Source organism: Carcharodon carcharias, chromosome 10 (assembly GCF_017639515.1).
Source record: "Carcharodon carcharias isolate sCarCar2 chromosome 10, sCarCar2.pri, whole genome shotgun sequence".
Classification (NCBI taxonomy): Eukaryota; Metazoa; Chordata; class Chondrichthyes; order Lamniformes; family Lamnidae; genus Carcharodon; species Carcharodon carcharias.
Window position 1 is genome coordinate 34,748,375 of NC_054476.1, and position 22,355 is coordinate 34,770,729.

At 45.2% G+C, this 22,355-nt stretch overlaps 1 protein-coding gene across 15 annotated transcripts in view; it reads left to right on the forward strand.

Annotated features, from left to right (window-relative positions):
• LOC121283058 (liprin-beta-2-like) overlaps nucleotides 1-22,355 on the forward strand; it is a 312,826-nt gene that overhangs the window by 256,842 nt on the left and 33,629 nt on the right. For 14 of the 15 annotated variants that reach the window (XM_041197066.1, XM_041197067.1, XM_041197065.1 and 11 more), the window contains 7 exons: nucleotides 7,462-7,523; nucleotides 8,113-8,185; nucleotides 9,493-9,599; nucleotides 9,725-9,789; nucleotides 10,868-10,928; nucleotides 11,680-11,718; nucleotides 15,911-16,079. In XM_041197066.1, the coding sequence (XP_041053000.1) occupies nucleotides 7,462-7,523; nucleotides 8,113-8,185; nucleotides 9,493-9,599; nucleotides 9,725-9,789; nucleotides 10,868-10,928; nucleotides 11,680-11,718; nucleotides 15,911-16,079 (576 nt within the window). The remainder of the gene's footprint in view (nucleotides 1-7,461; nucleotides 7,524-8,112; nucleotides 8,186-9,492; nucleotides 9,600-9,724; nucleotides 9,790-10,867; nucleotides 10,929-11,679; nucleotides 11,719-15,910; nucleotides 16,080-22,355) is intronic. The other variant, XM_041197070.1, reaches the window with a different exon arrangement.

The following is a 22,355-nucleotide window of genomic DNA, read 5'->3' on the forward strand; positions in this document are numbered from 1 at the left end:
TGGGGCGGGGAGATTCGGGGTGGGCCGGGGAGGGGAGATTGGGGGTGGTGCATTGGGATGGAGTGGGGAGGGGAGATTGGGGGTGGGGAGTTGGGATGGAGTGAGGAGGGGAGATTGGAGGTGGGGAGTTGGGATGGTGTGGGGAGGGGAGATTGGGGGCGGGGAGTTGGGATGGTGTGGGGAGGGAAGATTGGAGGTGGGGAGTTGGGATGGTGTGGGGAGGGAAGATTGGGGGTGGGGAGTTGGGATGAAGTGGGGAGGGGAGATTGGGGTTGGGGAGTTGGGATGGTGTGGGGAGGGGAGATTGGGGGTAGAGTGTTGGGATGGTGTGGGGAGGGGATTGGGGATGGGATATTGGGATGGGATGAGGTGGGCTGATGGGATGGGGTGGGGTGTTGTGTTGGTTGTGGGGAGGAGAGATTGGGGGTGAGGTGTTGGAATGGTGTAGGGAGGGGAGAATGGGGGTGGGGTGCTGTGGTGTGGCAGATTTGGTGATGGAGGGGAGATTGGGGGTGGAGGGGGGAAGTTAGGAGTGTGGAGTGTTAGAGTCGGGTGGTGTTGTGGGGTGGTGAGGTTGGGGGAGGGGTGATGTGGAGATGTCTGCCCCTGCAGTGGCGAATGCATGGCGATGTTTTATTGTACATGTTATTGGCCTGAAGCTGTTTTGCAATTTACTGTTTACATGCTGAGCTTCATCAAGCAAGACAGCGGAATATCATCATCATCATCACTCCTTTAAACCCACGTAATGAGACATAACCTGGTTTATTCCAGACTTACAGTAGTGCAGTTATTATGTTACAGAGGCCTGGACTAATAATCCCACCATGATAGTTGAAGAATTTGAATTGGGGTTTAAAACAAATCTGGAAATAAAAAGCTGATCTTCATAAAAGTCACCAGGAAGTTTTTGGATTGTTGCAAAAAACCCAAATGGTTCACGAATGTCCCTTTAGGGAAGGATACCAGCCGTCCTTACCCAGTCTGGGCCTAGGTGTGACTCCAGCCCCACGTCAACCTTGTTGACTCTTAACTGCATTCTGAAGTGGCCTTGCAAGACACGCAGTTGTACTAAACACACTATGTCATCACCATTTTTGGCAGGACGCTTTGGGATGGAGAATTTACAAGGATGATGCCAGGAATGTGGGGATTTATCTATCAGAAAAGGGTGTTCAGGCTGGCTCCCTTTCCTTTAGAAAAGAGAAGGCTGAGGGGTGAGACACATTGACAGAGTTTTGACAGAGTGGATTCTGAAAGAGAGTCTTCCACTTGTAGGGAAGAGCAAAAGTAGAGGGAATCAATATAAGATAGTCACCAGGAAATCCAATAGAGAATTCAGAAGAAACATCTTTACCCAGAGAGTGGTGAGAATGTGAAACTTATTACCAACCACGTGGGGAAGTTGAGGTGAATAGTATAGATGCATTTAAGGGGAATCCAGATAAACACAAGAGGTAAAGAAGAATGAAGGATTAGGCTGGTTGTGTTGGTAAGGGAGGAAGTGAGGAAGCTGTAGTAGAGCACAAATGTTGGCATGCTGGTTAGGCCAGATGGCCTTTTTCTGTATTGTATATTCAATGTAATCCTATGTGGACGTAATATACGCCATCTTTACCCACGACGCCCACATCCCGAGAATGAATTCAAACATAACATATAAAAACCCCGTGTCTAAATAAAAGTGCGCAGAATCCCATGCAACCTTTTAAACACGAGTAAAAGTCTCAGTGTCCTTCATTGTTTAAAAAAGAACAGAATTTGCCTATTCAGCTACCTTGTGAATCACTGGCTCCTGAAATATTCTAATTTTGAAGTTGGGCATAGACATTATTCTCGGTATAAAACTGTTGTTCATGGGAAAGAAAGCAAAAAGCTTGAAGTTAAAAAAATCACCATGCTGGGATGAATAGGGAAATTAGACCAATTTTGCAATGCAAATGCATCATGCATATTCAAATTTCCAGACTCTCTCTTATTCTCAAAATTTGTGTGGCATGTTATCCTTTTCAGTTTCCTTGTCCTCCTGCTCCCTCACCTGGTGTCTCGTTCAGTAGCTGTTGAAACTGCTACTGTAAAGCTTTGATGTTCACTATCCTCGTGTGATGCAAACCCCTGGGAGTTTTGTGGAACATAGGCATAGGAACAGGAGGAGGCCATTCAACCCCTCGAGCCTGTTCTAACATTCAATGGGATTATCTCTGACACAGACCCAACGTTTCACTTTGAATTGAGGTTAAGGGATGATGTGAAAGAGGTCTCTGAAACTATAGTGGGTTAGGAAAGGCAAATACTAAATGTCTCTGCTGATTGACAAGGGAATAATGAAGATTTAACAGATTTATAACAAGGACAAGTAGGAAAATGATCTTTACTCAAAAGATTATTAGAATTTTTTAAACATTTATTCATTCATGTGATGTGCACAACATTGGCAAGGCCAGCATTTATTGTGTCATTCTCAGCCACAAACTATTGTAGAGGCAGAGCCTTTGAATGTTTTTCAAACATATAGGGTGTGAGCAGGAGATTGGAGTTAGACTAGCTGGGCTATGTGGTGATTGACAGCAGAATAGTCTGAAACCAAACGGCCGGTTTCTATAGCTGGAATGTTCTACGATTCTGTTACAACCTGGGATGTGGCAATAGTTGAGAGTAGGATTAAAGTTAAATGATGAAAAGGAGGAGACTTTTGCTGGAGGGTGTTAGTGGAAGTAGAGAGGCTTATCTCCTGTCAAGCAAAGCTCTACTGCCCACCTCATGGCCTGCATAAACTCCTACACTGGCTCCCAGTTAAGCAACACATTAATCTAAAAATATTCAACCTTGTTTCCAAATCCCTCCATGGCCTCATCCCTCCCTATCCCTGTAATCTCCTCCAGCCATACAACCCTCTGAGATACCTGCACTCCTCCTCTAATTCTGGCCTTTTGTGCATCCTCAACTTTAATTGTTCCACCATTGGCCATCAACTGCCAAGGCCCTAAATTCTGAAATCCCCCACCCTAAATCTCTTCAACTCCAGCTCATTTTCACTCTCAAAGATGCTCCTTAAAACCTACTCTTTGTCCAAACTTTTGACCATCTGCGCTAACATGTATTACCCCAGTGTTGAATTTTGCTTTACAACTACCCTGTGAAGCACCTTGGTGTGTATTATTATGTTAAAGGTGCTATGTAAATAGAAGTTGTTGTAACTAAGTTCAGTGCGAGATGCTAAAATTGCACAAGCGAGTGGTAACATGCAGTCGTCGAATAATAATGAGACATTTTTGGCTGCGTAACCACACCGGCAGTTTGCAGACAATGTGGCCAATAAGCAATAAAAGGTTAAACCAGGTCTCTCACACTAATATAACTTTGATTTTGGTCCCATTGTGAGGTTTCAACCTCACTAAAGTTTGAAGCACTCCTTTCACAGTTTAGTTTAAATCCAACTCCCAACCTTGTAACCCAGGATACCGCCAATTCATTGATGCCCCTGCATTTATTCACTGGTTTCCTGGTGGTGATGGTTGCTTAATTTGGCTTTAGTTACTTATTGACATCTAAAAGTCCATTGATTAAAAGCATTTAATAGTACAATCCATTGAAAGATTTAAAAAAAATTACAATTCCAATGAGCACTGAAGCTTGACAACTCTGTATAAACACCCACGAAAACGCTGCACTGGTTTTCCTCACCCGTTGATATAATTCCTCACTTCCCTGCCATCCAGCTCCAACTTGGCGGAAGAAATTCCCAACAGGAACTGAGTACAAAGGATGTGAAGAGCCTTAGTTTAATTCTGACACCTCTCCAAATTGTAACCGTCTAAAGTGTGAATTTATTCAAAAGATTTTTTAAAGTAGCTCCTCCCCCTCAAAATCTCAAGCCAGAGTGGCTGTTCTGGTATTCTGTTCCTGTTTCTTATTGGCCAATTTCCATGGATACTGCTGTTTCTCCCATTCTAACCTTCCTGCTGTGTGTGTTGGTATTGTATCATTGGACACACATCCAGGGTTTGCATGTGCAATGGAGTAATTGCACCCAAACTTGGTTGAGTGTCTTGGGCTACAGGAAGATATAGACGGGATGGTCAAATGGCAAATAAGTGGAAGATGGAACTTAACCCTGATACACTTTGGAAGGAGTAATTTGACAAAGAAGTATTCAATGAATGGCATGGCACAAGGAAGTCCTGAGGAACAAAGGGACCTTGGCGTGTGTGTCCATTGATCTCTGAAGGCAGAGGGGCATGTTAGTGGGATGGTGAAAAAGGCATATGGGACACTTGCCTTTATTAATCAAGGCATAGATTACAAAAGTAGGGAGATCATGTTGGAGTCATATAGAACCTTGGTGAGGCCACAGCTGGACTACTGTGTGCACTTCTGGTCGCCACACTATAGGAAGGATGTGATTGCACTGGAGGGGGTGCAGAGGAGATTCACCAGGATGTTGCCTGGGATGAAACATTTAAGTTATGAAGAGAGGTTGGATAGACTTGGGTTGTATTAGTTGGAGCAGAGAAGACTGAGGGGAGACCTGATCGAGGTGTACAAGATTATGAGGGCCATGGACAGGGTGGATAGGGAGCAGCTGTTTCCCTTAGTTGAAGGGTCTGTCACAAGGGGGCATAAGTTCAAGGTGAGGGGCAGGAGGTTTGGGGGGATGTGAGGAAAAACTTTTTTACCCAGAGGGTTGTGACGGTTTGGAGTGCACTGCCTGGGGGGCTGGTGGATGCGGGTTGCCTTACATCCTTTAAAAAGTACCTGGATGAGCACTTGGCACATCATAACATTCAAGGCTATGAGCCAAGTGCTGGTAAATGGGATTAGGTAGGTAGGTCAGGTGTTTCTCACATGTTGGTGCAGACTCGATGGGCCGAAGGGCCTCTTCTGCACTCTGTGATTCTGTGAAACTGCTGGCCATATGAATGCCAGCACAAGAACGACAGGAATCGGCCCTACAGTCACTAGATAATGTTCTGCCATTCAATCAGATCAGGACCAACCTATACCTTAGCTCCATTAACTGACATTTTATCCATCTCTCTAATACAACTACCCATCCATCTATCAATCTTGAAAGCCCCAATTTACCCCCTACATCCACAGCATCTTGGAGAAGAGACTTCCAGATTTCTACTATGTTTTATGTAAAGAAGTGCTTCCTGATATCCCTTCTGAACAGCCTAGCCCTAATTTTAAGATTATATCCCTTTGTTCTGGATTCCCCACCAGAGGTAATGGTTTCTCTGTATCTATCTTATTAAATCCCTTTATCATTCTAAACAACTCAAAGTTCTAAACTTGGGGAAATACAACCTTCATACACACATCCTTTCCTTATGTTTTTAACCTTGTAAGCCCTGGTATCATTTTGACGAATCTGCCCATATCCTCGATAAGGCTAACATGGGCTTTCTGAAGGGTGGCGTCCATTTAGCACCAGACTATCGAGGGCACTTCTTCACACAGAGGGTAAAGGAAATCTGAACTCTCTTTGCCCGAAAAGCTGTTGAGGCTGGGGGTCAATTGAAAATTTCAAAACCAAGCTGGATAGATTTTTGTTAGGCATGGGTATTAAAGGCAATGGAGCCAAGGTGGGTAGATGGAGTTAAGTTACAGATCAGCCATGAACGGTAGATCAAGCTTGAGCGGCTGAATGGCCTCCTCCATTCCCTATTTTTCAATGCAGCATTGCATGCCTGCAAACAGTGTTCGCTGTCAAACTACAAGTCATTCTGTAGGCTGCAATGAGTTTGATTTTCTGCAGGATGGGTGGTGAGGGATTTTCTGATCTGTTCTTCATTAACAAAGTCTAATTCTGTGGGCAGCTTCTGAAGATCAGCACATGCGCACTTCAACAGCCATTTGTGCTTTTCCGACACTAGTCAAGGAGAATCAGGAGCAGGGAATGATGAACCTAGCTGGATGACACATTTAGCATGGACACTGAATCAATTTATTTTTATTCCATTTTTTAATCTGTATCTAGAATCTTGGTAAAATTGATGTATGTTAGCCTGGAGTTCAATACCTACTATTGCTTCAATCTCCACCCCACTAGTACAGCCAGAATAAGGAACAATACAGGTTTTAAATATAAAAGAGTGAACACGCTGGTTCCTTGCAAGAGAAATCCAAAATGAATCCCACTCCCCATTTTCTTTCCATAATCCATAATTCTGCTTCCAATGTTATCCAAACTTCCCTTAAGAGATGCAATAGTCTCTGCCTCAATCACATTCTCTCATGAAGGATTCCATATTCCCACTGCCTTCCACGTTAAGGAATTTCATCTAACCCTTTGTCTCCAACACACTCTGATGATTTTAAACTGATGGCCCCATGTTGCTGACTCCTTAGCCACAGGAAATAGCCATTGCCTGTTTATCTTATTCAAAAAGTTTGTATTATTTGGAAAAACATGTTAGCCTTCTCTGGTTCAACAGAAGTGCTCCTGGTGTCTCAAGTCTCCCCTCATAGCTGTGGGTTCCTAACTCTGGGATCATCCTGATGAATTTAAGCTTTACGTAGTCAGCAACTTGAATGTTCTTGCTAGTATTGGGTTTACAAAACTGTCCACTTTAACTGTGGCCCAGCTATTTCCTTGGAGAGGACTGGGTGCTGGAATATTGAGGGAGGGCTAGCCATCAAGAGCACAGGGGGAAACAATTTAGAATAAAATGGTAAAATGAGGACCTCATCCTGGCTACCCAGGCCAGTATGTACTACACCCATGAGCTATTAACCCAAATGGGAATTGGGCAAAATGCGAGCATCTCAACTTAACCAATATCGCCCGTTTTGGGTCACTCCTGCTTTGTTGCACACCCACAATGCTGACTTCAGTTGGCTGAGAGTCTGGTAGAACATGGCCACTATTCCACTGTGGGATCCAGGCTGAGCCACCCAGAAAGATGGCATTTCATCATCTCAATTCAATCCAATAGAAATACACAAATCAGCAAGGAAATATAATGTATATTAAATATCTTATAGGGCACACCTATCACCAAACCACCTGTCAGCTCCCAGCAGAATCTGTTCGATTTGCATGTGGAAGTTAGTACATTGTTGGATATCATCTGTTAAACATTGCTTATTGAAACTAGCTGCCATTTTGCATTTTCATGCCTTTTCATCTGCCTGTTTTATTTCTACATTCGCATTAGTTTAGTCCATCATCAGGCCTACACGGATCACAACAATGCCATGATGCTTGACTGCTCCATTGACTGGTGCTGGCTCTAACTCACTAATAAGGCTGTGTATCTGTGCACTAAGACATTGCAGTGGTGTTCAGTGTTTTGAAAGGTCATGCTTTCATACTGCAAACTACATGTTCTTGCAAATTCAAGCAATTGTTTAATGTTTGCTATGACAAAGTGCTTTTTCCTATGGGTTTCAAAGAATTAGTGAGTGCAAGCGATGTGTCCAAAGCAATTGATCATTTAATTGAATCTGTTGTAGACCAAGAGGTGCAAAGGTTAAAGGTCGGATTGGATTCCTTACTGGCTGCAAATGAAGAAAAGGTGAGGAATAATGTCCATGCATACTCGCCCATTCCTCTCCCTCCTTTCACCTTTCCACTCTTCCCTGCATCACAACGTGCGATAAAAGTATTTCCTGATTTTTGCGCCCAGCTGTATCTTTAAGATTCTGCTCTCATGCAACTGTGGCTTAGTGAGTAGGACTGTGGCCTCTGAGTCAGAAAGTTATGGCTTCAAGCCCCACTCCCAAAACCTGATAATCCAGACTGACATTCCAAATGCAAAACTGAGAGAATGGTGCTATGTTGGAGGTGCCATCTTTTCAAATAAGATGTTGAACTCGTATCCCACTTGCCCCTCGGTTGGATGAAAAAACTCCATGGTACGGTTTCAAAGAAGAGCAGAGGAAGTTCTGGTCAATGTTAACTTTTCATCCAGCATTACTTTAAAAACAAAATGGATTATCTGGTCTGTATGTGAATTGGCTGCTGTGTTTGCTGCATTACATCAGTGACTACAATTAAAAAGTAGTGCACTTTGGATGCCCTAAGGCTGTGAAAAAGTGTTATACAAGCCTCCTTGTTGTTGCGGAGTCCCCCACCATTTCAAAGATGGTTTTATTCACTGACAGGACCATCGGATAGAAGAGTTGAGTCGCCTGTTGACCCAGCGCAAAATGATGAAGCAGATGATAACAGCTCAAGGTAAGCGTAATGCATCAAGTCCAGACTGTTGAGATTGGTTTTTATTTCCCAGTGGTTATGTAGACAAGTTATGAATCCCAAGAAACTTAGAATTGGGAAGGGGCGTGTTGGGGGAACGCTCAAAGCTACCCCTTCTACCCTTGCCCCTGACACCCCTGTCTTCCTGACTCCAGCGATGACACCAACCTCTCCAACAACCCCCCAACCACCCCATTCACCTGTGTCCAGGGATCCAGCGGTGATTCTCACATTACAGCCACTCTCCTGGTGGTACTGTCAGCAGTAGAGAGCTGCTGGCTTCTGATTGGTTGATCCACCCTACAGGGAACTTGATTGCGTGGAATGCCTGGCACTGGCCAGTTAAGTGCCCGAGGACACTTAAATCATGTTGGACCTCCCCCACGTAAGCAAAGTGAAGCACCAGTCCTCCAACCAGTTGGGGGGGGGGTGTCTGGGGACCTCCGTTGCTAGAACTAATTCCCAGTCAATATCTCTGTCCACCCGTGGTCAAACACACTCCCATGTCTCAAAGTTTATTTTCTCATTTTAATCTTCCTCCTTTTTCTCCTGATTTACTAGCATTTTATTTCTGTTGCTGACATATACTGTTTTCATTTAAAAAAATACATTTCCTGCATCAAGGGAACTAACTATTTTCATTTGGTTAAATAATGTATTCGAGATATTAGGACAGGAAGTGTGTTGCTATTTGCAAGATGGGTGTCCCCAAGAACATTATAAGGGGGGAATTCCATGGATTATCATTATACGTGAAGCAACAAGACAAAAGCAAGGAGAGTCAGTATTTGCAAGGAGCTCCTGAAAGTGAGAGAGAATTTGTAAGGAGACCTCAGTATGTATAGAGAGGACCCTAAGAATAAAAGTGACCATGGAGCTGTCAGATTGTCATAAAATCCCAACTTGTTCACTTATATCCTGTAGTGAAGGAAACCTGCTGTCTTAACCCAGTTCCACATTAATGTGGCTGACTCTTAACTACCTCCCCGAAGTGGCCTGGCGAGCTGCATGAAAACCGTCATATAGTGTTGAATTGTACAAGTGACCACTGTGTCTGCAGCAGTTCAAGAAGGTCCCTTCACCTTCTAAAGGGGCAACTACAGATGGGCTTTTAATGCTGGCCTTGCCAGCGACGCCCACATCGAGAGATTGAAGAACAAAGTGCGACACTGTGATGAGCAAAGTGAGGCAGTCTCATTTCAAAATATTTGTACAGACAGTCAAGTCGATCATTTCTTAACACAACTGAAGAAACGTATAGCAAGCTACCTAATGATATTTTGTTTCAGGGTCTTCTGAAAGGATACTCATGGGGAGCAGTGAGGAAGAGTTAAGTGGCTGCTCAATGATTGCAACCCCCACTAAAATGGCTCACTGCGAAGTAATGAGGCCAGAGGTAAAGATTATAAAGTTGCCTTTTAAAGGACAATATTTTCAATTCATTTTTTAAACAAGTAAATGAACTTGGTCTGCATTTCATAACCCCAACCTTTCGGAATCTTCTCCTGTGTTTCAATTCAGGTCTCACCTGATGTCCCGTCATCCCCTGGAGAACCTCACCTGACACCAGTCGAGTTTGAAATGAGGTAAGAAAATTCAACTGTGAAAGCAGTGTTAGGCAGAGATTGCTGAAAGCCTCTAGGGAAGAGTGGATGGGTATTTGCAGCATAGACAGGGGAAGAGGGAGAATGTGGGTGGTGGCGAGGGTAGCATTATTAACTTTGGATTGCTCAACATTAAACATCGCAGGTGCAATGCGCTGAATGACTGCTGCATTTTCTGCACTCAAACCATTTCTGGTTCCATTAAACCTGTAAAATTTGGAACAGCCAGGCTGGATGGTTGGTTTTGGTTGCATATTATTGTGGTTTGAAATACTCTATTCAATAAATGGGAGCAGATCTATATTTGAGTACAGATCAAAGTAGATGTCAAGTCAGCAACACAACCTTACAACGCAGCTTGCATTTATATAGTGCTTTTTAACGTAATAAACCTTTCCAGATGTGACATAAAACAAGATATGACACCGAACCATGTATTAGGGCAAATGACCAAAAGCTTGTTTGAAGAGGTAGGTGTTAAGGAATGCCTTACAGGAGGAGAGGTGCAGAGGATTAGGGAGGGAATTCCAGAGCATAAGGCCCTAGAAGCCGAAGGCACAGAGGAGAGGTTAAAATCAGGGACGTTCATGAGGCCAGGATTGGAGGAGCACAGAAATCTCAGCGGCTTGTAGGAGGTTACAGGCAGTTGAGAGAAATCCCGAATGGGACCAGTGTCTGTTTCTACATCAGAGGCTAGAATCCATCACCACCCTGCATCCCCGACCTAAACAATGTGTCATCCAGCTTGGTAAAAGTACTCCAGATCAAGGAGCAGAGCCACAGGATACGAAGAAAGGGCAACATCTAACCTTTAAACATTAATTCTTGTTTCTCTTTCCAAAGATGCTGCCTAACCTGTTCAGTATTTCCAGCATTTTCTGTTTTTATTTTCAGATCTTCAGCATCTGCAGTATTTTACTTTTACATGATAGTGAGCTGGCTTTGCTATTTATCCGGAGTCCATTGAGGGATTTTATTTAGACTCGCACAGTATGTATAATACAATCATTTCAATTGGTTTTGCTTTCTACATATTGTGTTTTTTTTCTTAATCCTGCAGGATACAACCGCGACAGACCTCAGCCAGCTTAGAGGAGCTGAACAGTGGACAAGCAGAGAAGGTTAGAGATCTGACCATTCACACTAACTGTCTAGTATGGGCTTGTGGAGCAAGAGGCCTTGAGTTTAGATCTCTCTTCTGCCTTTGGTGAGATGTTTAAAACTTAGGTGCATCCAAAGAAGAATGGTGACAGGAACATGAGACTTAACCTGGAATAGAGTGAAGCTGAAGTTTTAAAGCAGTATTGCAGGAGCTTTGAAGCAGTGTCACTGGATTGTCAAAGGCAGGTGCAACCTTAGCTTAGCACCTCACTCAGTTCGTCCCCTTAGTACTTTACTGGGAGCCCCAGCTTAGACTTTGCACTCAAGTCTCTGGAGTTGGACTTGTATCCACAACCTTCTGGCAAGAGTGCTACCCATTGAGCTATAGCTGAAACTTGTACAACGATCTTAACCTTAAAATCAGAGCAAGACCATTCAGGAGTGAAATCAGGAAGCATTCTTCCACACAAAAAGTATTAGAAATCTGAAACTCTCTTCCCCCAAAAAGCTGACGATATTGCAATTCCCTTCACTGTGATCCTTTGGGGTCTGTGCAGATGCAGCATCCCGTTTTAGGAAGTGTTTCTCCCAGAATTAGACCTTCCACCTCAGTAATAAATACCCAGCAGTGCATTCAAAACCATTTGTTTGTATCAATGTGTATTCCAGTTTTATGTAACAAAACTAGCCGTGTATACTAACAAGATGTCAATATTAATTTTTTTCCATCGGTCCATGCTCTTCCCCTTCTCCCTTCCTGCAAATCAACAGCTCTGTGTCTGGGAAAGTGAAGAGCCTGCACAGTCTGAGGTATTAACTCATTTATTTAACCTCTAACCTCCTCTCTCCTGTTCCTATTTGCCAATCTGTGTGTTGTTCTTTCATTTCATTGTCCATACATGTTTATACTTTGTGGGAATATGAGTGCTGTTTGACATTTCAAACTCAGAGATAATCTCCTAAATGAAACCACTAGGATTTCTTATCGCAACATTAATTTATCTTTTGTTCTCTTCTGCAAACTTGTGACTGTTTCTGATGAGGCTCCTTTTTTTTTTCCTCACCCATTCTTGGAATGTGGGTACTGCTATCAAAGACCGGTTACTGACCATGCCTAAATGCCCTGAAAAGATGGTGGTGGGCCTTTGCCATGAACTGCGAATATCGGTTTTGATCTAAATGAGTGGCGTGCTAGGCTGGAGGGCAGTTAAGAGTAAAGAAGGTTAGTGTGGGACTGAAGGAATATTTAGACCAGACCAGGGAAGGATATTAATTTACCCCCATTAATGTAAATGAGCGAACCTGTTGGATTTTTACGACCATCTGACAGATTTCAAAGTCAGATGTTTTGAACAGATTTCAAACTCTCATTTAAGGTTTAGAATCTTGTTCTCTGGATTACCAGTCCAGTAATGTAACCTCTACACCGCCGTAGCTGAATAATTTGAGTATTGTTTCAAAATGCAGTGGAAAGAAAGAACTTGCTGTTTTGGTGCACTTTTCACAACCTCAGGATATCCCAAAGTACTTTACATCCAATAATGTACTACTTTCTGAAATGTACTCACTGTTGTAATGTATAAAATGTGGCAGCCAATTTTACACACAGCAAGCTCCTGCAAACAGCCTTAATAAGGCACCTTCAGTCTGATCGCCTCTTTGATGCTGAGAGGATGTTTCCCATAGCTTAAGGTTTTGGAACTAGGGGATCGTAGTCTCGATGTGAGGGATTGGCCATATAGAACTGAGACAAAGGCCGGAATTTTCGGGCCCTGTTTACATCAGCGTCTTGGCAGGCTTGTCTGGGGGTGGGGGTGGGGGTGTTAGTGGGGGGATTACAAGTTGGTGAGAAGGCCAGAAACCAATTTCATGCTGGTGTGAAAGCACATCCGATAGTGTCAGTCATGGCGGAATGCAAATCCCACTGGAGGTGCCGTGAACCTGCTAATGTGCTACAAGATAAGGCCTGACTGGAATCATCTCTCCCCCGCCCCACCCCCCACGCCAGATTTATCGTTCCGCCGTGGGAAAAGGGAAAGTACATCGGCCCAGAACATGTCTGGACAAGAGTGACATGTCATTAGGGCCTTGCTCAGATCACGGACATCCGAGGAGCAGAAGATGCTGGAGCCCTACAGCAATGGAACACTGGAGGAACATGTGCATCGCATGCTGGGTGGATTCTCATGGATGTGGCTCCACTGTGAAGCAGCTCACGGAAGATGGGAGGCCTCTGTTGATGTCTCGGATCTGCTTCAGAACATCACAGTCTTGGCCATGGACCGTCGCAGAAGATTGGCGAGGGTGTGGGGGGCACGCGGGGGAGAGGAAGGTGTACCGAGAGAGTGGGGGGGGGGGATCAAAGGTGACGGGAGGTGAAGTAGTGATGGGAGATGAGGGAATGCGGAGGAGGAGGGTGAAATGGGGGGATGCAATAAGTGGGGAGAAAGGTGTAGGGATGGAGTTCAGAGGGGGAATAGTGTCCAGGGGGAAGGAGGGAGTAAGAGGGTGGGTACGGTAGGAGGGAATGGTGAGTATGAGAGGGAGCCTGGAGGGTGAGGGTGAGTTGGTAGCAGTAGAAGGGACAGCGAGGGTGGTTGATGGGACTCAGAGGCAGGCGCGGGCAATGGGTGTGAGAAAGAGGTGGTCGGGGAGGTCAATGTGGATGGAAGTGGAATTCTCAGGAAGGTAGGGAACACGCTTGTTCATCTGGACACCCTGGAATGACAAGGGTTCGGGTTGGTAGGTAACGGTTGGAAGCTGGAATGTAATGCCAGGGGGGTCAGCAGTGATGTGGGAAAGGACAATGTTGACTGGGTGAGGGGTAAGAATGGGGGAGCAGATCAAAAATTTGACTACAGCCATGGTTGTCGAAATCAAAAGTGAGCGGAGCTTCACGTTGGACGGGCACAGGTGCTGCATGGCAGTGAGATCAGTAGGTGGGTGGAGATGTAGGTCAGCTTTGAGGGGCAACTGAAAGAGAACCCCAGCAGGCAGCATTGAAACTGCTTGGGACAGTAAGATGAGTGTGATAGATGAAGGCTCCGCATGTGCAGGAAAGTGCTAGCACGAGGCTCTGAAAGGAAAGTGCCACACTTGGAGCTACTGTCATCTTTGCTTTCGGGGCCATCTGTCTCCTGGGGCCGCCCTGGTCTGTAGCCATGAAGTAGGCATACGCTCTGGTCCGCTTTCAATATGGCACCTGGAGCGAGGAAACACAGAGGTCACCACAGGGTGGGCAAATCCAAACCCGTCCATCAGCGATCCAGATGGTTTCCTGCGAATGCATTATTGATGGGGTGGGACCCGCCGGGAATGGAACGATATGGTGCGAAAACCCGTCATTGCAGCCAATGGGCAAAATGACTTTTTTCCCTCCCGCTGCTGCACTTTGTGCAAACCTGGGAAGATTCCACCCAAAGAAAAACTTCCTCATTCAAAAGGTTGTGAATCTTTGGAACTCTCTACCCCCCCCCCTCCCGAGAGAGCTGTGAATATTCAACTGCTGAATACGTTCAAGGCTGCGTTTGATAGGTTTTCGGACAGGAAGGGAATTGAGGGATTATGAGGATAGGCTGGGAAAGCAAAGTTGAATTAGAAGTTCAGTCATGATTGCATCGAATGGCAGAGCAGGCTCGAGGGGCTGTAGGGCCTACTCCTGCTCCTTGTTCTTCTCGTTCTTATGGTTGGATGCTGAAGCTCCAAACAGGTAAGAACTGGTGCACTCTATAAGGAAGAAGAAAGGACTCGATCCTTTTGTTGCCTTGCACCATCTCAGAATGTGCTTTCCAGCCAGTGAAACATTTTTGAAGTGTGGGCACTTTGTAGCGGAGGCAAACGGCAATCTAATAATGACCAGAAAATCTTTCTCTTTTTTTTTTTGGGAGGTGTTGGCTGAGGGACTCCGAGAAGAAATGCAAGTCATTCTTTCCTTTTGTGGGACTCGGTTACACGACAGGGCCGAAAGTGGCATGTGCTCAGACCCCTGCTTTCGGGCAATGATCCCGGGTGATGGACGGCTGACATGCCTCCCTTCCCCCGTGAGCAAATTCCAGTCATCCCGGTGACGTAGAGGCCCAGTTAAGAATGGGATGCTGAGCCGGTTGGCAGCGTATGGGGCAGAACACTGTGGCACATTGACTACCGCCACCATAGCCCCTGTGACTGAAAATGTATGAGGGGTAGGAATTGGTTTGGATTGCACCTGTTTCCTGGGTGTAACACTGATCCATGTTGTACCAGTTTAGCAGTGGGATCTGTATAGGTGCTGATCCCATTATGAAATTTATGGGGCCTGATTATATTCAGGTGTCCCAGGCAGCACCCTAAGGTAGGCATTGGGCTCCTTGAATATGTAAGTGACAGATCTGGCCCCTGTTGGAGAATGCCTGATGCAAAATTAACCTTTTTTTACATAAACCCATGAGCTTTCTGTAGCACTCCTATGCAGGGCCAGAAACTGAGACTCCAATCCTAGTTGAGAAACGAGGCCCTTATTGAAAAGTCACCCATTGTACGTCTGTTGATTCTTAACAACCAGGAAAATCTGGAAATCTTGCAAGCCAGCTTCTGCACTTTCTAACTGACCAGTGCCCCTTTCAATTGTGAGGAGTGTTGGCTTGTAGCATTCTCGAGCTCCAGCATCCAGCATTTCATCACAAGAGAACTGGACCGGTTCCTGACCGGAGCAGAGATTATATCTCTTAGAAAGTAAATGTCTTTAGAGGTGACGCTTAGCCTGTGTAAACCCCTGAACTGATTGAGGGGGTCAGAGAGGAATTTTCCAGAGTATTTTTTCATCTATTGGCCATGGGTTTTCCTCAGATCACCCTGGGGGATTTACGTGGCTGGAGCGGGAGGTGGGGCACAGCGACGTGGTGGTGGTCAAAGTCCCAATGCATTGGCTATCACGTTGGGCAGCCTTGATGGACCAAGTCAGCTTTGCATGTATCTTCATAATGGTTCAGGTATTTAATAGACATCTGTTGTCTTTGTATGATAGAGCATGCCTTACTCGAGCAACAACAAGTACCAGACCCTTCCGGGGAAACTTCCACAGTCTAATCACCAGGACAACTCTGAACAGTTCCCACAGAAGCAGAGGGTGACTGCTGTCGAAAGCACAACACCTGTGATCCCTGTAGACTTGGAGAACACTACTGCCAATCTGAGTATGTATCACCTGGTTAAATTTACTTCACTATATGTTCATAGAAGTTTGCCCTGCAGAAGGAGGTCTTTCGGCCTATCGTGCGTGGGCAGGCTCTTTGGAAGGACTATCTAGAATTACGTATACTATACAGCACAGAAACAAACCATTTACCCCAAGCAGTCCATGCTGCCATTAATGTTCTACTTGAAGGTATCCAATTAGTTCCTCTAGTTGGGCAATGACTACCACAGTTTCAATACAGTAACTTTGTTGCACTTTAGTATGCTATTCTTGTATGGCTTGTTCCCAGATGATGCTCCATTAATGCTGGCAAATGAGGGAAGGAGACATAAGATGGCCTATGAAGAATTGACTCTTTCTGCAACCTCAAATAGCAGTTTTGCCTTCCGGTTTCCCCATTTATTTCTTGCATAATTTATCAGTCTTCTTGTTCAACATAATTATTTCAAAGATAAAAGCAAAATACTGTGGATACTGAAAATATGAAACAAAAACAAAAATAGCTCGAAAAACTCAGGTCTGACAGCATCTGCGGAGAGGAACACAGTTAACGTTTCGAATCTGTATGACTCTTCATCAGAACTGAGGGAACATTGAAATGAGGTGAACTGTAAGCTGGTTGAGGGGGTTGAGACAGGTAGAGCTGGTTAGAGGGCCAGTGATAGGTGGAGGCAAAGGACAGATTGCCAAAGATGTTATAGACAAAAGGACAAAGGGGTGTTAACGGTGGTGATATTAGCTAAGAAACGTGCTAATAGTGACAGGTAGAAAGCAGGACAAGCAAGTAACAGATAGCCCTAGTGGGGGTGGGGTGGGGTAGGGGGAAGGGATCGAAATAGGCCAAAAGGTGAAGATAAAACAATGGGTGGAAATACATTTAAAAATAATGGAAATAGATGGGAAAAGAAAAATATATTTAAAAAATATAAATTATTGGAAAAAGGGGGATCGGAAAGGGGCTGGGGATGGATGAGAGAGTTCATGATCTGAAGTTGTTGAACTCAATGTTAAGTCCGGCAGGCTGTAAAGTGCCTAGTCGCAAGATGAGGTGCTGTTCCTCCAGTTTGCGTTGAGCTTCACTGGAACAATGCAGCAAGCCAAGGACGGAAACATGGGCATGAGAGCAGGGTGGAGTGTTGAAATGGCAAGCGACAGGAAGATCTGAGTCATGCTTGCGGACAGACCGAAGGTGTTCCGCAAAGTGGTTACCCAGTCTGTGTTTGGTCTCTCCAATGTAGAGGAGACCACATTGGGAGCAACGAATGCAGTAGACTAAATTGAGGGAAGTGCAAGTGAAATGCTGCTTCACTGGAAAGGAGTATTTGGGCTCTTGGACGGTGAGGAAGGGGAAAGTAAAGGGGCAGGTGTTGCACCTTCTGCGGTTGCATGGGAGGGTGTTGAGGTGTTGGGGGTGATGGAGGAGTGGACCAGGGTGTCCCAGAGGGAATGATCCCTGCGGAATGCCGCCAGAAGGGGTGAAGGGAAGATGTGTTTGGTGGTGGCATCATGTTGGAGTTGGCAGAAATGGCAGAGGATGATCCTTTGAATGCGGAGGCTGGTGGAGTGATAAGTGAGGACAAGGGGACCCTATCATGGTTCTGGGAGGAAGAGGAAGGTGTGAGGGCGGATGCACAGGAGATGGGCCTGTCACGGTTGAGGGCCCTGTCAACCACCATGGGTTACTGTTACATCTGTTACTTGCTCATCCTGCTTTCTATCCTTAATGTCACCATTAGCACATTGCTTAACTAATGTCACCACCGTTAACACCCCTTTGTCCTTTTGTCTATGACATCTTTGGCAATCTGTCCTTTGCCTCCACCTATCACTGGCCCTCTACCCAGCTCTACCTGTTCCACCCCCCTCAACCAGCTTACATTTCACCTCATTTCTATATTCCCTCAGTTCTGATGAAGAGTCATACGGACTTGAAACGTTAACTGTGTTCCTCTCCGCAGATGCTGTCAGACCTGCTGAATTTTTCCAGCTATTTTTGTTTTTGTTTCATAACTATTTCAAAGCCAGTTTTTAGAGGGAAAATGGCAGGAGCACTGAAAATGATTGGGTTTTTTATTGCAAGATGCCAGTCTGTCTCACGCTGTACATTACGCTATCTGTTCCAAATGCAAAGTGACAGAAAAAGAAGGCCACTCGTTGACTGGTTTCCTGACATTTCCAGGCAGCTACCATTGCCCTCTGCTGGCCACAGACAAATTGCAGGTTAACAGTAACTAATTGTAAACTGGCTTGCATAGCATTACATTGAACGTCCAGCCAAACTTGTCCATGCCGGTGTTTATGTTCTACGTGAGTTTCCTCCCCCCCTATTTCACCTCACTATTACTTCTCATTCCCTCACATGTCTTTCTGTCCCTTATTCCTCATTTATATGTCTAACTTAGCCTTAAATGCATCTATGCTATTCACCTCAACCATCTGCAGTAGTGAGTTTCAGATTCTCACCACTCTCTGAGTAAAGAGGTTTCTCCTGAATTCCCTATTGGATTTATTAGTGGCAATCTTATATTTATGCCCCCTAGTTTTAGATTCCCCTGCAAGTGAAAACGCCTCTCCCCCGTCAGTGGGTTTGCAAGTGGGAGGGCCTGTAAAATTGCCCAGTGGCCTCCCTGTTGCCCACCCGCCCGTCTGTGATCTGCCCACAACTTCATGTGAGGCAGACTAGGCCTAGGGTGGTCCATCGGACCTCAGCCAATTGAGGCCCTTACTAGCCACTTAAGGGCCATCCTTCTCTGGCCTCAGGTGGGAAGGGGCAGGGGCAGTGGGATCTCCCTTTAAAGGACCCCTTTCCACATTGGGTCTTTCCCTGGGTGCTCTCCCCCACCCCCCAACCCAGCATCTCCGTTAAAACTCTCTCCCCCGAGCTTCACCACCCCTCCCCCCAACTCCCCCAACCCTTGGCTTCAACACCCCCATTCACCAGCATCCTCCACCTCCCCCTTCGGGCTTCACCTCACCTCCCTCTTTCTGCAACCCCCACCTCCAACCACCGGGCTTCACCTCTGTTTCCCCCCCCCTCCGCCAAATACCAAACGCCCACCCCTTCCCCACCCCGGGCTTCACCTGTGCACCCCTGCCACCCCCCCCCCCCCCCCCCCCCCCCCCCCAGGCTGCACTGAGGACCCAGTGGTCCTGAGGACTTATTAATGATGATCAATTTTAAAAGTCTCATCTTTGATTTTAAATTTCTCCGTGTCCTCTTCCCCTCCTATCTCTGTAATCTCCTCCAGCCCCACAAGACACTGATACTCTTCCAGTTCTGGCTCTTGTGCATTCCCGATGTTAATCTCTCCAGGTGCATACCTTCAGCTGCATGGACACGAAGTTGTGTCTTCCCCCTCTCCACCTCTCTCTCCTCCTAAAAGACAATCCACCACTTTGACTAAATTTTTTCTCCTCTAATATCTTCTTTCGTGGTTCAGTGTTTGATTACGTTCTCAAGAACGCCTTGGGGACGCTTTAATACGTTGAAGGCGCTGTATAAATGCAGGCAGTTGAGGGAGATAAGGTGAAGGTGGAAGGTTAACATTTTGGGAGCGTTGACCTGGATTCATGTCTGAGATGCCAGGCACCTGACCTCGATAGTACTGGGGAAGGAACCATCATGAAGAGGTCCCACTTGCTCACCAGCTATCATGATATAGTTATATTGGTAGGATATTGTCAATAAAAAGCTTGCACTTATATCTCATTTTTTACAACCACTGGAGATCTCAAAGAGCCCTGTAGCCAATGATGTATTTTTTGAAGTGCAGTCACTGTTGTAATATAGGAACCGTGGCAGCCAATTTGCAATCGACAAACACCCACAAACCGCATTGTGATAATGACCAGACAATCTGTTTTTATAATGTTGCTTGAGGGATAAATATTGGCCAGGACACTGGGATAACTCCCCTCTTTTCTTCAAAAGTAGTGCCATGGGATCTTTAATATCCACCCATATAAGCAGTTGAGGCTTTGGTTTAACGCCTCATTCAAAAGCTGGCACTTCTGACAGTACAGAAAGTGTTGCACTGCACTGGAGTCTCATCTTTGCTTTTTGTGCCCAAGCCCTGGAGAGAGTGAGCTATAAGCTGATCCAATCAGCTGGGGCAGGGGTGGGCGTGATGAATGGGTGTTGAACGATGTGTTCAGTAGGGGGCGGAAAATACTAACTCAACTCATAAAATGAGTCGCTGAGCGTGTTGTTGATTGCAGTTCTCCCAGTGAGCTGCTCACCGAGCAAGTTTGCATGTCAGCTGTGTTTCAGGGTGACATGCAAAGCATGGATCTCTTTTTAAAAAAACATTCTCTCTAATGGAACAGTGGTTGTATGTTTCAAAAGCAACAGAAGAACCACCTTAAAAATTGAACAAAAGGAGAGGTTAGGAGAGCTTTGTTTTTTATATTTACAAAGGGTTGTAATGTGGACATAGGATATCCTGGCAGGGAGAGAAACAGGATCTGTAACACGCTTTAAAAAGGATGAACATTATTGGTTTAAAAAGAAGGTTGCTTTGAAGGGGAGGAAAGGCAGGGAAATGGGGACTAGTGAGATAGGTGTTTTACAAAACCAACACAGCAACAATGGGCTGAATAGCCTCCTTCGGTGCTGTAATATTCTATGGTACACTTTTGTCTTCAGTGATCCAGCAGGGCAGACCATACAATCTCTACAGAACCCTGAGTTTCATTGCTGTGTGGAATGCATTGAACCAAAATTGTGTGTGTAGTGTGTTTTGATTTGTTAAACGTTTTATCATCTTCTTTCCACACTTTATCAAAAGCATGCATTTCCCTTTATTTCTTGGTATGAAATATCAATCCTTAACCTACTATTGATCAGGAGAGGAAATGGCTCACAGCTGTCTGTGTTTACAGGACTGGAGCAGTTTGTCCTTAAACTAATTGGAACAAGGGATTATCATTGAATCAATCCCAGTGGAATAAATAACCATGGTAACGTTATGCCACAGTTTTTCACTGCCAAATGTAAAGGGAATGGGGGGTCCCCTGACAACTAATTTAAGGTTTTAAAAATAAATTGTAATAAAACTCTTCTAAAATAACCAAATGGTTGATAATCAGTCAGGTATTTGGTGGGTTTTGTATTAATAATCACGGCGATACGGTGACTGAATAAGTCACTAATTCTTTGATTATTACTGCTCTTGCATCACCCACTGTTGGCTGTTTATTTGGCTGGTGCTGCCAGCATTGGATCATTTGCATGACATAATTTTGAGCTAAGATTCAATTTTACCAGATGAAATACTGGGATTTTTAACTTTTTAGCTGTTAACTGATTTTTAACTGGTCAAGTCCAGTGATTTTTCTTTCCCATTTCCCTCATGAAAATCATGAATTAAAAACCTGACTAGTTAGGGAAGCTAAATAGAAGTCGGCCTGTGGTGTATTTTATTCATTCTCAGGTTGTGCCACTGGCAAAGCCTGCATCTGTCGCCCATCCCTGTTTATCTAAAGCTCAACCAGGTTGATGTGGGATTGGAGACAAATAATAGGCCCAGACCAGGTGAGGGTGACAGCTTTCTTCCTTCAAAATCCACCTGTTTCAGTAATGGCATTTAAGGATGGAAATCTGCCTTCCTTACCTGGTTTGGTCTATTATATATGACTCTAGACCCATTTAGCTGCCCTCTGAAATAGCAAGACACTCAGTTATCTTCAAGAAGGCAGCTCACCACACCTTCTCAAGAACAGTTAGGGATGGGCAATAAATGCCGGCATTACCAGTGTTACCCGTATACCATCAATCCAACAACTTTTGCAGTGGATTTTACTGATACCAGCTTTTTAATTTTTCAAGCTGTTTTCAAATTCATAAACCATAAATGGTGCAATTTGAACTCACATTCTCTGGTTTATTAGAGCAGGCGTCTAAATTCCTAGTCAAAATTAGCCTGCATCTGGAACCATCTAATACTCCGATTTTAAATCCGAGACTTCGGATGGTTCCGGCTCTCTCACCAGAATAGTCACCCAGGCGAAACTAGAAGGATTAAACCAGTTCTGACTCCTGGGAAAGCTGGTACTGACCTCAGCCACCCTGTACCCTCCACTGAACCCCCCCAATTGACCCCCACTTGACAGTCCCTGACCACCATCCTCACCCCTCCAACCCCTGACCATCCAACACACTCCTCCTGACTATCCACAAACCCTGACCATCCACAACCCTCTGACCACGACCTCCCCCCACACCGTGCTCGCTGACCGGCCCCACCCCCTCCCTCCCCAACTGCACCCCCGTCCC